This window comes from Neodiprion fabricii, chromosome 3 (assembly GCF_021155785.1).
Source record: "Neodiprion fabricii isolate iyNeoFabr1 chromosome 3, iyNeoFabr1.1, whole genome shotgun sequence".
In the NCBI taxonomy this organism is placed as follows: Eukaryota; Metazoa; Arthropoda; class Insecta; order Hymenoptera; family Diprionidae; genus Neodiprion; species Neodiprion fabricii.
In genome coordinates, this window is record NC_060241.1 from 16,230,361 (window position 1) to 16,246,424 (window position 16,064).

General features: G+C 38.0%; 2 protein-coding genes across 6 annotated transcripts in view; one reads left to right on the forward strand and one right to left on the reverse strand.

Annotated features, from left to right (window-relative positions):
• The first annotated feature begins 350 nt into the window (after window positions 1-350).
• On the forward strand, window positions 351-13,584 carry LOC124178931 (transmembrane protein 234 homolog). Of its 4 annotated transcripts, none has more exons than XR_006869918.1 (5): window positions 351-699; window positions 867-1,018; window positions 1,411-1,570; window positions 4,985-5,330; window positions 13,351-13,584. XR_006869918.1 is itself a non-coding variant. In XM_046562754.1 (5 exons), exons 1-4 carry the CDS (start codon window positions 684-686, stop codon window positions 2,169-2,171), a joined length of 339 nt encoding a protein of 112 aa, XP_046418710.1. In that variant the 5' UTR covers window positions 356-683; the 3' UTR covers window positions 2,172-2,214; window positions 2,298-2,644. The 4 variants fall into 4 exon arrangements, 3 of the variants coding, with proteins under 3 accessions (XP_046418708.1, XP_046418710.1, XP_046418709.1); XM_046562754.1 differs by lacking the exons at window positions 4,985-5,330; window positions 13,351-13,584 and adding exons at window positions 2,161-2,214; window positions 2,298-2,644 and having other exon boundaries at window positions 356-699; XM_046562752.1 differs by lacking the exon at window positions 13,351-13,584 and having other exon boundaries at window positions 4,985-7,124.
• Window positions 5,722-16,064, reverse strand: part of LOC124178930 — a 119,212-nt gene continuing 108,869 nt past the window's right edge. Inside the window, exons 4-8 of one of the 2 annotated variants that reach the window (XM_046562751.1) lie at window positions 13,688-13,903; window positions 10,211-10,365; window positions 9,314-9,531; window positions 8,046-8,318; window positions 5,722-7,643 (exon numbers count right to left, since the gene is read on the reverse strand). In XM_046562751.1, the coding sequence (XP_046418707.1) occupies window positions 7,450-7,643; window positions 8,046-8,318; window positions 9,314-9,531; window positions 10,211-10,365; window positions 13,688-13,903 (1,056 nt within the window). In that variant the 3' untranslated portion in view covers window positions 5,722-7,449. Of the gene's footprint in view, window positions 7,644-8,045; window positions 8,319-9,313; window positions 9,532-10,210; window positions 10,369-13,687; window positions 13,904-16,064 lie in introns of both variants that reach the window. The other variant, XM_046562750.1, reaches the window with a different exon arrangement.

Consider the following 16,064-nt stretch of genomic DNA (forward strand, 5'->3'; position numbering starts at 1 on the left):
TTTTTACCGACTCAAACTCAAGCCTTCATACCGTTACTACTTTGGTAAGCGCGAGCTCGTTAGGTAGAGTCGATAGAGGAGAACTCTTCTACGCTCCCAGGCCTACCTGGGTCCACCTGCTCGCCGAAAAATTGTCACAAAAATTTACCCAGGGGCATCAGTCTTTATGTTCTTCAGTCAAAGGATAAGGTAATATTGTGGGAGATCTGTTCAAGTGGAACCGGGATCCCGGTCCCTCACTTGTGACACATACCCTTAGAGGGCGATAGCCAAGATGGTACCTACCACGCCATCTGGAGGAGAACATACCTCTCTCAATATTCCCTTAGTAATGACAGACAGTCCTTTAACCTGTAACGTAAATAAACTTTATAGTCCGATTTATTGATATTCATGGCAATAAAATGCATAAATTGACGTTGTTTGTGTTTTTATTGAAAGTAAACAAAAGTACGATAATTTTCTTGTCAGTACCATAATTTTACGGCCCTGATACCATAATTTAGTCTGTCAAGGTTGGGAATACTGCGTAGCAGCAAACCGTAGAATACTTCGGCATAAGCAATGCCCAGTCGATTCTGTATGGTCTATGACAGTCTATGATATTGATCAGTAACTGTCGAAAAACGTCAGAATAAACAAAATTATGTTATGCGAAGCCCTGAAGTTGTTTAATCGCTGTGATGACTTCGTCTATTGGTGAGATGTCTAAATGTTGCTTACAATTATTCGTTTAAAATCAAATCTCTCGTTTTTGTATTACTAGGTATTGCAGGTAGAAACAGGTTATGTTATTTTCTTTCATGCAAGAAATTGGAGGAAAAGAAGAAAATTTAAAATGTCAATATTACTTTCAAATTTTGCAGAATCTGTTGTGTACTTGGGACTCGCTGCTCTGCTGTGGGGTGCTACCAATCCGTTCATCAAAAAAGGATCCGAAGGCTTGCAGTATGTCAAAGCAAGCTCACCGTGCAGACAATTAGCTAAAGAAGTTGTGTTTCTCGTCACAACCTTGAAAGTATACCAATATTACCTTTAATACATCAGACTATCAACAGTCATTGAATTGTTTATCCGCGTACTAATACTCTTGTACCAAAATTCAGGTTGCATCGTACAAAATTCAGGCATTCTCAATGTTCAAAAAAAGCTGTAATTTTGAAACATTACTTTATTTTATTGTGTTTAATTCGTGGGAAACAGACAATCTCATCAGCTTTATCTTTGTTATTGGTGTGGTTTGATAACAAGTTGATATTACTATGTTTTATATCGATTTTCAATCTCATCTTGCATTTTAATCTGATGTCATATTTCCTATAAATAATATGCTTCCATCAAATGAACAACATTACAGAAATGTAATCAAATGTGAAAAACTTACAATTTTGTTTTTGTTTTTTGTTTCAGTATATAATACCATTTGTAATCAATCAGTGTGGTTCGGTCCTTTACTTTCTTGCACTTCAAAGTGCAGACCTGTCTCTGGCTGTACCAGTTTCAAACTCACTCACGTTTGTATTCACCGCAATTAGTGGATGGTTTTTGGGTGAAGAGAAATCTGACAGAAGTAAGCTACCATTACATAAGTATACCGGGACAATCTCTAAAAGCTATACAGTCAATGCGCATGTTCCAAATAATTCAATCTCATTGGTCGGTGAAATCGCCCCGCGGCGATCTTTTCGTCTGCTTAGCAGGGGGCCAACGTACACAAAATGAGACAAGACTCAAGAGTTGTAAATCTCTCGCGCACAAAACCCCGGATTGAGGTTATGTTGCTGTTTATTTTTACGTAGCGTGAATTGTCTAAGAAGAATAGTATCGTTCAGCTATACCGTGGTCGATATAGGAAAATATTCAACCGACGCTATAAAGAATTCAACGGAAAAGCAAATATCAAATGATACAGAAATTGGGTGTTATTTATTGAAAGAAAAAATCTGAAATTCAATGTGAAATGTCATTAACAAGTGGGAGTCTGGACAAACAGAGGTAGGTAAGTAAAAACAACGTTTATTGTGAACAAATTCTTTATTTACATAAAATTAAAAATGCATTTCATTCATGATTTATACTTTGTGCATTTTATTGGAAAGTAGTTGTATCCAAAACTATCAAAAGCTCCTGTGTGATAATAATACCTTCTAATATTTTCAGGTATGAAATAATTCATTGTCAAAGCGGGATTAAAGTTGTCAGGCATGGAAGCATGTGAGTAAATTTCTAAGTTCGTGATCTTTGACTATTACAATATTTTAACATGGATTCAATGATAAAATTAGTTTTTTTTTCAGCTGGTTCGAAGTTTATACTTCGATTAACACGAGGAAAATGATGCCTTACCTTATGGTCAAAACGTTTCGGTGGCAAGAATTCTGGTTTCTCGAGCGGTGCAATCATTACAACCATCAAAACTGGTTGTTCCGTCAGACATCAGGTGCCAGAGTGAATTTCATAAGGCCATTGCCACCTTCTTAACATCAGTTGAGGCAAAATCGAAAAGCGGGATACACTACAGATCATAGTGGCTGAATATCCCATCATTTTGCTTTGATCGAGCCAATAGCGATCAGTTTGTTACTTAACCGTTGCTGCCAATTCATCATTCTACCGAGGAATCATTCTGTGCACCATTGTAATTCAAGCATTATTATTGACCAGCATTGTTTTTCAAACTTTATACCATTTAAGTTGGTATCTTATTTCGAAGCTTACTTTTACTCTCTTTGGCATTAAATTCAGATAAATAGTTTTTCAAGTCCTCAATTAGAATGTAGGGTTCAATTTTCCTAGGCAAACCGAATTAATCTAAATCTAGAATTGTTAAATAACTTCCGTTAAAAATGTCTTTAAATTTAATCTTAGTTGACGGTGTCATCTGGCTAGCTAGTTGCATGATAACTTAAAACCAAATTCAATTTTACACTCTTTATAGTTAGTCCTTAGTCCTACGCTAAGACTGAAAGCTTCTGAATCTCCATTTATCGCAATTATTTCTGCATTTCATGTTAGCATTCTCTGAAGCAAAAAAAATCTCATTTTGAAATTGGAAATGGAACCTGAAACGCAGAAGTTATTCAGTAGCACGAATTGAAAACCAAGAATTTTATAATGGTTCCAGCAACAAAGAGACTCTTTCCAAATATCCTTGTTACAAGGTAGTGTTCGGAGGACTATGAACAAGATATTGTATCGGATTACATTATTTGGAAAAAAATCTTCATGAACTTCGTTAAAAATTAGATATTCATTTATTTTGATGGAACAAAAGACAAATCTTGAATGCGATAAGTCAATATCCTTGTAATAATGTTTTGACATTATTGTCCTTGAAGCTAATTGTGGCGTTAAGGTGCATTTTGAGAAATTTGATTTTCAACTTGTGTCACAGGATGCGATCCGCGTTCCTGAGTTCTACGCTTGCGATTAGATTTTCTTTGTTTCGAACCGCACTAACATGAAATACAGAAATCACTATAATAAATCTCATATTAGTTGAATTTTCAATTGGAGTATTAGGTTCCCTTCATTTATTTAATCGAACATCGTTGAAAATGTGCGAAATGAACTCTGATAATCATTGGAAAATTTTTAATAGTAGAAGCAATAATTTATTGATCGGAAAAAATACACTGACTATCGACTATTTGTAAATTTTGTTGAACTATTTTCGAGAAAAAAAAGATTCACAGTCCTATTACAGATAGTGAGATATTTAAATTTTCTGAACGCTAAGTTTAATGTCTCATTTTTAAAAATGATAAAATTCAATATTACCGCCTGAAATCACAAGAGAGTGAGAAAGTTACGTAGTTGCCTGAAAGTGGCGATGACTTTGCACGTTTGATAAATTGAATAGGCAGATAACAGTGAATATTAGAAATGTAATTGTTTTGGCCGTATCACCTGTTGATAGAAAAAAATTTCATTGTTATTTCTAATGTACGAAATAATAAAAGTGATCAAATAAAGTATTCCCACCTACCTGCTGCGTTTCTTCCAAGCACCCAACATTTAAACAGATTTCTCATTTCAGTCGAATAAAGCCAATTTTCAAAAAGCATTGACATCAACTTTCGGAATCACTACCTCGAGGCTCGACTGTTTGAGATTCTAACCTCAAACATTCGGATGAAGTACATCGCCGCCAGAAACAGAGTTTGATAGCGGAAACTCGGAGTGGCCAGCCTGCCCGAGCAGCCGATAAAACTCGCGCATGCGCATTGACTGTATAGTTTCAAAAGATTGTCCCGGTATAAAAATCCTGCCATAATATTACAATTATAATATTTTTCACTGCTTTTTTTGATTATAAAATATTCTGAGATCTATTTATAGTATGAATGAACATGAAATGGGTGAATATTTTTATCACAAACCATCTCTGTGATCTACTAGACAACACTGTTTTTGCAACATATGTTAAGGGAATTCGTATAAATTCCCCAATTCTATGATAACACTAAGACGTTGCTTACTAATCACAGAGATTGTCTAGTTTTAGGGCTAAGTTCACGCTACTCATGAAGATTTAACAGATGAAAACTCGAATTTTCTATTTTTATTATTAAATCACTGCAAGTTTGAGGCTAAAATATTCTATCATGTAACAGCAAATTCAATGCTGAACAGATGATTGATATTGAGTAGATTTTCATCTGAAACATTGATGATCATCTTGGGCTCTTGAACTATGGCATAAGTAGCTGGTATGGAATTTTGTTTGCTGAGCCTCAAAAAAGTATGTTCTTAAGAATTACTGTCGAACGGATAAATTTTTCAAAAAAAAAACCAGGTACTAGTCCGATTATTGTAACGGCAGTGATTCATAAACTTCGCATTGTCATATCATTTCAGTACTACTTTAATTCTACATGTGTCCTGCTTTCATGATGAAATAGTAATCTTGGACATGCTGCTGTGAAATATCGTAGAATGTTTTGCTTGATTCCGTTACTAAATGACATAAAAATTAATTTAGTCACGTCAGTTCCATCCGACTGTACAAAAAATCCTAATGCATCTACATTTCTGACGTTTAGATACCTATATCGGCATGGTACTAATATCAGTTGGAATAACGCTATGCTGCATTGACAAATTGGATGCTTCCGTACAACAACTGAAATAACCTTCCAATGTTGGTGACAATAGTTTATTTCTAATACCGACGACATAGAGATCAGTTAATATGAGGACCAGTAGAAGTCTTGGGCGCATTCAATCGGCTGAGCATCGGAGAAGTCTTATAGCATTGGACACAATCGTGACGCTTCCATGGACGCGTGTGCAGTATCCATCGATTCCTGTGCAGGCTAGAACTGCTGGTTAGTTTCTACTTCAACTATATTGTGAAGAGTGTTGGATAACTCTGTGACTTTATTCTGGTGTTCATATTCAACGTTGCTGTATCGGGTTCAAAGCATTTCAAGCAAATGAAAAATACTGAAAAACAAATTTTTCATTCTTACATTCTTAAAAATTTTTAGTTATTGTTCCCTACCACTGACAGTATTATACATATAATCTTGTTATTTGCACTTCAAAATATCGAACACTCTTACTTATGTTTTGTTGGTATTTCGCTAGCTGCTTTATTAATCGTTGTATAGTCGTAATATAGGAGCAGCAATGTAAAAAATCTGAACTAGTTAGTGGTATTAGGCTGTGATCTTAATTTTGATCAGCATTACTTGTGACACGTGACGAGAAGTTGACTAGCTGGAATTACGTTTATTTATTTTTCAATTATTTCATATATAGTGTTACAAAGTATAACTTGGTTTGGAGCGCACTCCTCCCTGTTTATTTTCAACATTCTCTTCGTACGATTAGCAGTACTGTCAGCCTAGATTAATAATTCTATGTAATTTTAACACTTGATCATTACACGTTAATGGTTATGGTATTTACATACAAATTTATTGGATTTCTGTTCTCTTCTATATATACAGACACGCACTTAGCACCGATCCGATTTTAAAAAAACCAACATATCTTGAAGATGTTTGAAATTTCATTCAACAGTAAATCGAAGCATACAAATTTCTGTATAAAAACGTCTGCAGAGTAAAATCTTGCTTGTTACTGCATTATGTAGCATCTGAATGATGGGGGAAATTACAATTTCAGTGATGATAAATTACATGATTATACTGTTACATTAAACGGTAAGTTGATGAACAAAAAGAAACGTTAAAACTTAAATTAGATTAATCGAGATATTTACAATATACATGCTTGTCACGGAAAGCCATAGAAGAAAAAGAAAACAGAAAAAAATTATATATGTGGTAAAGTGAATCTTTAATATTTATTATATAAGTACGTTTTGTCTCTTCTGGATTAAATGATATTCTTTGAAAGGCATCACATGCTTAAATTAGCTGTCTCCATAAATGCCTTTACTTACAAAATTTATTCACACAGCGTTATAACGGACAATAATTGTACGACATTCCACATATTTATAGATTAATGACAAACACATCATGCTTATATCCTAAGTATGTAGATGATTTTTCAGTAATTTTGATTCATTATGTTATTAAGTAGAGTACATGTACAAGATTTACAGAAATGGCACTCTGATTCACGGTAAGTGAGAAATATGTTACGGAAATGTTAAATTTGAGAATCTATTATTATGGTTTTCAACGTAAAGAAATGAGACAAACGACATTTAGTCTTTTTTAAGGGGTAAATATTCAGAGCAGTTTAATATTTCGTGCCTGTGATAAACTATTTCAGTAACTTCTATTAGGGACGAGAAAATTTTACAACACACATGCAATGTTCTTTCTTCTGGTGAAAATTTACTTTCATAAATTTATCAGAGAGAGAATTAGATAGAGAAATATGTAATTAAAAGTTGGAGAAAAAGAGCGAGATCATGAACTTGATAGATTTTTCTCTTCACTGTATTATTCAGTGCTGCTCAGTATTATTTGAAAATTAAAACGGTAGAAGATTTTCAGTCGATCTTAGTCTGCATTTTCATTTACTTAGTTCCCTTTTTTTTTTTTTTTTAACACAACTGGCTGGTTCAAATTGCACGCTACTCAACTTATATGCGCAATCAGTTCTTGCAGCTTATGCGTGTGTATACTGTACTCCACGAGTAATTTCGAAAAAAAAGCTTTCTCATAATTTTTTTAATTTTATTAACAGCAGTAGCAAATAACAATTCTTTTAGACTATTTCGTAATTAAGGTAATCGGGTCACCGTTTCCGATAAACAACCCGTATATGTGAATGTTTTCGTGACTATATCCAGGTCGATCTGTTTGTAAAAATCGCGATAAATTGACCAATATTATTGAATGTTGGTATTAACAGCATGCGCCTATATCTCGCGAACGATACAGATACGACGTAATCGTCGACCGCTTAAAATTACGCTTTAATTACGAAAGACAAGACTAGCATTGGTCATCGGCGATTCGTTTAAGCCCTAGATTTTTTGCTCTTCAGCTTGAACCACCCGGCACTCTTGTTTGGGTCTCGCGGCACCGAAGTAGATCGGTTTAGTTCTGGCCTCGAACTTCCGCTTCTCGATTTATTGGCCAGGGATTCTGTCGAGACCGTTCTGTCCACTTTTTGCTTGTCTTTCGACTTAAGTGTGCTACGGCTCATTGTACCTGTAACGAAATGAATATCTAGCTGCATTATTTGTCGAATGAAAATAATTGTTCTATGTTTAAAATTTGAAGACTGGTTGCTCCAAAGACTATGTTTTGTGAAAGAACACCATTTTCAGGATTACTCATTCAATAAATTTGATATTATGTAAGTGATGAATCCAATGGTGGATGGAGAGAAACAGAAAATGTATTTGTGATCAATTTCCAAAATTGAGTGACTATGATAAAAATTACTTTGAAGAAGTATCGAACGGGGAAAAGCAAAGGAAAATTTTTGATACCAAACCGAGTGGCCACTCTGAACTATTGGAAGAATTTTTTCTTCGCATACCGGAAGCTGCACCAATCGAGCTCGGGTCCTCACTCAGCCCTATAACCTCCTCTAAAAATACTGATCACCTGTCTTTGAAAGATTGTCTCTGCTGCGGCGGGCGTCCTTGCTGCGGCGACTAAGGGTTTCGCGGCTTCTATGTCTGCGGCGCATAGTTGGTACAGGTTTCTGCTGCTGCTGCTCGTAGTTTATCTCGAAAGGTTCGCGATAATGTCTCGGTTTCCACGGTGCCAGGACACTTACGCTCCTGGATACCGTCCTTGTCTGAGGATGGAGCGGTCTGTTGAGTTCCTCTCGGCTAGCAGCCCGGCGTCTCTCGTTTGGTCCAGGGATTTCTCCGACTGTGGTGAAGGATTGTGATTATTATTCGTTCATAAGTGCAGAGGAGGTGGGGGGCACGTTTTTTGTTGAACTTATTATCGGTAGATGTTGAAGCCTAAGTAGTGTCCAAAGTCGTTGAAATGATCAACCGTTATTTATGTGTAATATTTCAGCCTAAGAAAAAGGCCGTCTTCAAATACTGCAGTACTTCATATTACCACATTATTCACTGGACGGCGAAAATGAGATTTTCGTGCCAACGGTACCTATGTTATCTCTCAGTTTTTTTGATTTTCGTATTTAGCTTCCCGATGTGGCTAAATCCAAACGTGATATCAGAATTCCGAAATTCAAAATGGTGGATCCAATGTGTAGCAGGTATCCATTTTCAGGAGAATTCAACTGCTTCTACAAATTTCAATCCGCCATGTTGAGTCTGCTATTTTGAATTTCGGAATTCTGATATCATGTTTGGATTCAGCAGCCTCAGAACCCTTGGAGTACCAGCCTCTATAGAAATTGCACGAGCATGAATATTTTTCATACACTGGTGCTATACTACAACGCAATTTATAACTTTCAGTCTTACATATTACAAGCTTTTTTAATAAACAGTTACGGAAATTTGTAAAAAAATATCCAAGGTACGCGTATCAGAAAGATATAAAACAATCCTTATAGATTAAATAAATTGTATACAGTTCGCATTGATTGTAGATGACTAGAAAATGCTTCCTTCTGGGCGACTCGTATTCGTGATTAATTTGTTTACTCTGTAACTATTAGTTTATACTTTAATTTTTTTGCGACAATTTTATCCCTTTCTCGTCAAAGAAGATATTCGTGTGTAAAATTGAACTAATGCAGCATCTAAGGACGGTCCTCTACAAGGGCTGGAAAATTATACATAATTAATGCTCGTAGTTTCAACGGTGTTAAACGGCAATAAACTTTCAACCTCATTCGTTCGTTCTTGCAAGGGAAAGAATGCGAAGCACAAGTCGATCAAACTCACCAGTTGCGGCGTGAAGATAAACGACGGACCTTTGCGAGCGCTGGGAATTTTGACTCTGTTGACTGCTGTCACCGGTTGTACTCTCGCCGGATGAAAGGGCGCTCTCTGCAAGCCTGGGAGGTTTCCTGGGTGGCACCACTAGTCCCGAGCCTGAATGACTCCTTGAATTCGTCGCATCGCGCCTTAGATTGTTCGTGTGATCGTCTGCTCGTTTGTTTCTGAAATAGTGTTCGAGATGGTTGTTACTCGTATAATAAATTTTCTCGGGAACTTGGACAGAATTGATCAGATTCAATTTATCAAAATTTGCAACGTTTCGTTGGTTTTATTTATTTTCCAACTTCATCAGGCAAGTTTTGAGGTTAAATCGTCGTTAAAATCCTCTGGTCCATAACATCCAGTCAAAATTATGTTTAAATAAGACTAGACAGATATATACATTTTTGTTTTTTTGATAAAATTATAAACTCATTGTGCCAATAAATTAATTTGAATAAAATAAAATGGACAAATATTATTCAAATTAATTTATTGGCACAATGAGTTTATAATTTTATCAAAAAAACAAAAATGTATATATCTGTCTAGTCTTATTTAAACATAATTTTGACTGGATGTTATGGACCAGAGGATTTTAACGACGATTTAACCTCAAAACTTGCCTGATGAAGTTGGAAAATAAATAAAACCAACGAAACGTTGCAAATTTTGATAAATTGAATCTGATCAATTCTGTCCAAGTTCCCGAGAAAATTTATTATTCATTACATTTAACATGGATGAGAACCAAGATTTGGGTTACTCGTATAGTACAAGGGATAGAGTCACACAGTCAGATAGAACAGTCTCTCTGATTTCGAAAATTGGCGAAACTTTTCTATAGTCGTCTCTGTTTACCTGCGCTCTCGGTTTGACGATACCGATTCCTGGTCCGTATCTCCGAAGAAACGAAGATTTTTTTGCACCGAGGTCCGCTCCGGTACGGAAGACCCTTCGTCCTCGGTTCCGGTCGTTAGAATTTCGCTTTCCGGTATTCTTGGCTTCTTGTCCACCTGCTGAAACAACATACGGTATTTTAATTCGTGCGATAAAGACCACTGATAACCGTGGAGCTTGAAACGGGGGAATCTATTGATTAACGCATAAATAGGTTAACAAGGGAATTGAACATTCGAATGCGCTTGCGTCAAATCATACGATTCTATTGGTCGATTCGATGAATTTTTCCCGAGCTTTTCGTCTACTTGTCAGGTTGACCAACCCATTGTCAGTTGCAGCAAAGCTCTAGCTACAAGATTTCATGGGTGTCTCGTTATGTTACGTTGAGAACCTGAAGTAGCCGAAAATTGACGGGCCTGGTGTTTTGAATGTGGTGTTACTTAACGGATTTCAGACTTTTTACGAGAATCCATCTTATTCTTTCGTAAAACGTCGATTCTATTGGAAATTTTTGTGATATTATTACGATCTTTTTGAGATTAGGAAGTGTGCTCTGGTCATTTGGGACGGATGAATTGTCATATGAAACAAAAATCGAACAATTCGCTATATATAACATTTTAGCCTGTCTTGCCAAAAAGTCTTGGAGTGATAACATTTTTAAATTAACAAATATGGGGTATAGAATTGAGAGTGAAATAATGCAGGTTGTTTAATAGGTAACATACCGTTTAATTGGTCGTAAACATAACGCTATTTTTTCGAATGTTCGTTGCTGCAACTCTTACTCGACTGAACTATAACTTGGAGTTTCGTTGACGTTTAAACGCCGTAAAGAAAAGAATAATTTCACGCATATCGGTCCATCCGTAATGCCTACTTTTAAGTTGGAACGTAGGACGTATAGGTTGCATACATCCTCAATAACGAACGCGCATCTTCCCCCGGACAGCCAGCCGTAACTTATTAGCTATAAGGTATTGCATTCGTTATAGGTAATGCGAGAGATCAATTCTTCCAAGGCGATTTCAAACACTTTCCAAGTGCGAGGCTAAGTACAGTTTGTACCTCGGTCAGGTACGTTCATCGGTCAACGATCGTGACGTAACGACGCGAGGCCCGGCTGACGGGGCCCATTAGGATAGAACAACCACCAATTACCAGTTTGATTAAATGCTCAACTAACTCCGCAGTCTGTGGTTTAATTTAATCACGAGATTAAGTACGGACTCTGTCGAGTATATACCGTGTGGCACAAAGCAGCCTTCGATCGAAGCGCCGAACTTGCTTCCTGCAGACGTGCTGACTACTCCGTTCACTTATTTTTCGCGACGCAAACTATAAGAGTGGAAATATGTAACGTGTTTAAGGAAATTGGTTGGCGAAAAATCGATACTTTTTATTAATTCTATTACAAGATGGTCATATATTCGGTATTTATCGAGCCATAATATTCTTAAGCTATATACGGAAATCTTTTTAAAAATAGTATCGTCTAATGCACAGATTTAATTTTCTTCATTAGTCAATTCGATATTGCCATTCGTGGATCGTAATAATATGCGTGCAATGTTGTGAAATCAAATATTTAACGTTGCAATGACAAAAAAAAATGTTTCAATACATTCGTACAAAATCGTCTGTTCAACGTGTGCACATTGTGTACCGTTTGTTTTCTCCATAGTTTTATACGTTGTATGTATTTTTTCATGCAAGAATCGCGCTATAATCACAATTTTCAACTCATGACTTGTTTAATTTTCATTTAATTTTTCGTACGTGAGAATGAGTTATACATATACATATACATCGTCCTTTCTCGCTTCCGACGATTTACGATTCACGCTGCATGCGGAACGAGTATCCTCATCAATAGCTGTCTTTGCAATTACGAATGGCGAGGTAAGATCACTTCGAAGCTCACTCAGGCAGAGGTGAAGGCCAATTACATGATTCTTCAAATTTATTGATTCCGCACCGGTGCGAAGGAGAATTTGCGTCTCACGATGCTGATAAAATTACCGGATTTCATGATTCGATTATGATTAAAAAAAAACGGGGTACCCTTGCGAAATAACAAAACTTATGCTGGAAACTTTATGGAAGGATTGATTTGACACTTTAATAATTGCGACAACGAGCCAACTGTAAGATAGTAAAAGAAATGTCGCCAGGATAGCGTGCGCAATACACCAATCGAGGATCGTTGTTACAATTGTCCCAGTTGTTATTATTTCAACGACTATATAAAGTTTTCGCCAGGGTATTGAGTTACGCGTTACGTAACCCAGCCATCAGACCCTCATTCCATGTGAATTCTGAATTTGATCCGGAGTCAACGAACGGAGATCGGTGTTGGGTTAGCAAAACCGATCCCTTCGAACCTTTTAACGTCAGCGTCTATGAAGCGGCGGTCGGGCCAACTTAACCACGAGGAATTCGCGGCCGATATTGCATAACCGGAAATACCAGGTATTAAGAAACAGTCGTCAACGATTATTCTGCACCTTTGTTCGCCACGTTTATTCCGTGGATTTCGGCACACTCTGCAGCAAGTGTGAACCGGTAGAATTGTACAACTATCGGTGAATCTCCACTAATTCATACTTGAAATTAAGGAAACATGCCGCGAGTTTTCTGTAAAACTGAACGCTCACCAACATCAGATAGGCAATTGAAACTAGGTTTTGTATGACTACTTATCAAAAATTTAGCTTTTGTTGCTTATGTGCCGAAAGTTTCATCGAAAACTCTCGGTACGTTAGCGTGGATGGACCGCGAAGCGCCTTAACTGGCCAATGAGATACGTTCCATCTCCCTTTTTCTTCTCTTCTGTTTCTCCAACTTGTTATTCGGCGCTTTCTCTATGCGTTTGCCTCGCGTACCGTATTACGTATGCGTATACCTGTATATACACGTACCGTGGTCCGAATCGAAAGACCGGATTTTTCGTTGCGTAACCGGTCGGCCCGACACGTTTCGTAGGGTTCGTTACTCGCGTGTATATGTACCACCACGATCCTCCAGAGATTTTTAATTACGCGATTCACGCGTCCCGCCATTGAACCGATCGTGAGTGATGAAAGAATTTATTTTAGGGACGGCGTGCCGGAGGATGGACTGCGGACCGGCACTCAATTTAAGCGTTGCCTCACTGCCGCGGATAACCGTTACCAATTCAATCTACAAGGTCGTCCGATGAAACCGACACCTGCAAGCTCGAATCCGACTCTGAAATACGTAGTTGGGCGAGGGTTGTTGCGCCAACAGCTTTGGCAACTATTTCATGTGCAGTAACTGCGGAGAGTGCAAGTTTATCGCACCGCAATTAATCACGAATCAAAAAATACGTTGTGTAAGTTCAAGGAGAACCAATAAAATGATCGGGTAAAATTTTGAGTTCAATAATAACAGGCTTAAGGGATGGATGCTCACCTTTATGTTCGATTTGTTTTTCCTGGAAAGGGACTTGAACCACCCTTTGCTCTCGGCTTCTTGCGGCTGGTTCTCTCTTGTCAGAGTATTCTTCGTTTCACGAAAGGGTTCCTCTTCTCTGGTCAAGGTCCCCGTCGATTGGGAAAGCCTTGCAGGTCGGGGAGGACTAGGACTTCCGCTGGGGGTAGACAGACGTCTACGTCGACTGTAATCCTCCTGTAACAAAAGACGGTATCCCGTCATGTTAGCTTCCTCAATTTACGGTTCAATTAACGTTACACAGTATATTTGTCTTTGGAAAGATGACGAGATAAAACATCACTCGAGAATCTAAGAACTTATTTAACTGTTACATTTCGTTTCCTGTAACCGTATCTAACTTTTCTCAAAGTAATTAAAAAGCATGTTTGTTCGCTTTAACTTAGATTAACCTTAGGACTCTACACTAATCTGTACGAACCAAATAACCTGTACATCGATTACGCGCACTCCAGACCTTCAAATCAACACTGCTAATGGACTGTTTTTCGAAGAAGAGTTTTGTTTTTTCATTCGAAAGCTGAAAGACCGAAGAATAGAATAGTGTATGCGAGATAAACCTAATACAAATTTTCCACCGTGAAAAATTCGATTGAACGAAGTAAGAAAAATGATTTTAGCAGGCCGTAACAATTGTGTGGGGTTAGGGGTACCCATGTGTAGGGTCCTAGGCTTAAGTCAACAATGTTTCTCACTTTTCGTTTCTTGTCTTCAACATTAACATACAACAATGGAAATATGAACGAATTGGAACGAGGAGGGTATGAATTGTGTCCTGAAATTGACCAAGGTAGAAGATTACAGTATACTGCGAACTGCCTCGATGGTCAGTATCCTTGGATTGTGAACGTTTGTACAAATGATTTCTCCAACTGTTTCGTGACTGGGATTCATAAAGTGTGATAATTCGACCATTCAGCCCTCGGCTTTGTTCGCTTGAAAATTTCTGCGTTGTTTTCGTCCGAGGACTGACCTTTTTTCCACTTCTGGCTCGAGTCTTCTTTGATTGCGGGTGTTCTGCAGTCTAGAATTCCCCGATAAACGTAGAAGATCTTCGACTGCCATGACTTGTTTGCGCTGCCGAAGATGTTTCGAATCAGGCGTGAGGGGTGCGAAGGGCCCCGGTGCTGATAATTGCAGGTACCAAAGGACCCGCTGTCGTGCCTGCAGGGCAGCGTCAGGACGCGTTAGTTGCAGCTCAGCGCGAAGGAGTCGCGTAGCCCTCGGCGCTACAACTCTTGGCGAGAGTTATTTCAGGGTCCGAGTGTTTCTGCAGTACCGTGGCAGTGCGGCGAAGGCCACGATTGTCTCCAGGAGCTCGGGTGCTATTAAGGTGGCCAACGGCGCGGTGACGAGGAGACAAATGGAAGGACGTGGGTATCTACGTACGGCGGGAACGGCGGAGCGAAGAGCGTCGCCGTGGGTGGCACCGACCTCCCCCGAGGATTACTTCTTACTCCTCTTCCTCGTTAAAGTGTGCCGAGGGGCCCGGGCGGGTAATGACGGCTCGCCTCATTCCCTGAATGCCCCTGCATTACCCGGCCCTGCCACGGTAATAACTCCCTGCATTCGCGAGAAAGAAGACACTCGGTGTCATCCTCCTTCTTTCCCTCGGCTGCCTCTGTGCGAAAGGAAGGCAGAAACGAGGGCTGAGCAGGTAGTCGATGATGAGGGAAAAAACAGTATCGATGTACATTTTTAGTCACATCGTCCGTAATATACGCCATTGGGTGTTCCGTTTGGTAGCGACTTCTTTTTTCTTTCACTCCCAACCGCAAAACCTGTTGTACATTGTACACAAAAATAAAAAAAAAAAAAGAAAGCATTCTCGCATAGAAGGGATATCTTTTGAATCCTACTTTAACATATCGCTTTTGGAATTCGAAATCTTGATGTTTAAATAACGTGGGGAAATGTCGTTCTTTTAAATTGCTACCACTCAGCTGCATTCAATAATACGGACGTGATTTTGAATGTATATGATAGAGAATTTAATTCCTCACTATAGCTTTATTCTATTTATTGTTGTAAGCTCAATAGTTTTGTTATTAAAATCGCTTCAGGATTAATTTCCACATAAGATGGACTCACGAGCTGAGGCTTGTAACTATTAAATCGTTTAAAAAAACAAATCTCTGTCAGCGGAAAGTTTTGTATACAACTAAATTTTCATCGGAATACTTTCAGCATCGAGTCTGTATCATTAAATGCGGCTGAGTGGTAACAATTTGAAAAAAATGAGATCTTCCCTGTTTTATTCAAATGGAAAAAGTCTAATGCTGGCAGAGATAGATATTTGTGAATGAGCCTCTTGAGTTACATTTTTATTTTTAGGAGC

Excerpts from the sequence above, each read along its gene's own strand:
- LOC124178931 (XM_046562752.1), top strand. Across the intron at positions 1,019-1,410 it reads TTCTCGTCACAACCTTGAAA|TATATAATACCATTTGTAAT; the intron begins GTATACCAATAT and ends TTTTTGTTTCAG. Across the intron at positions 1,571-4,984 it reads TGAAGAGAAATCTGACAGAA|TCACGTCAGTTCCATCCGAC; the intron begins GTAAGCTACCAT and ends AAATTAATTTAG.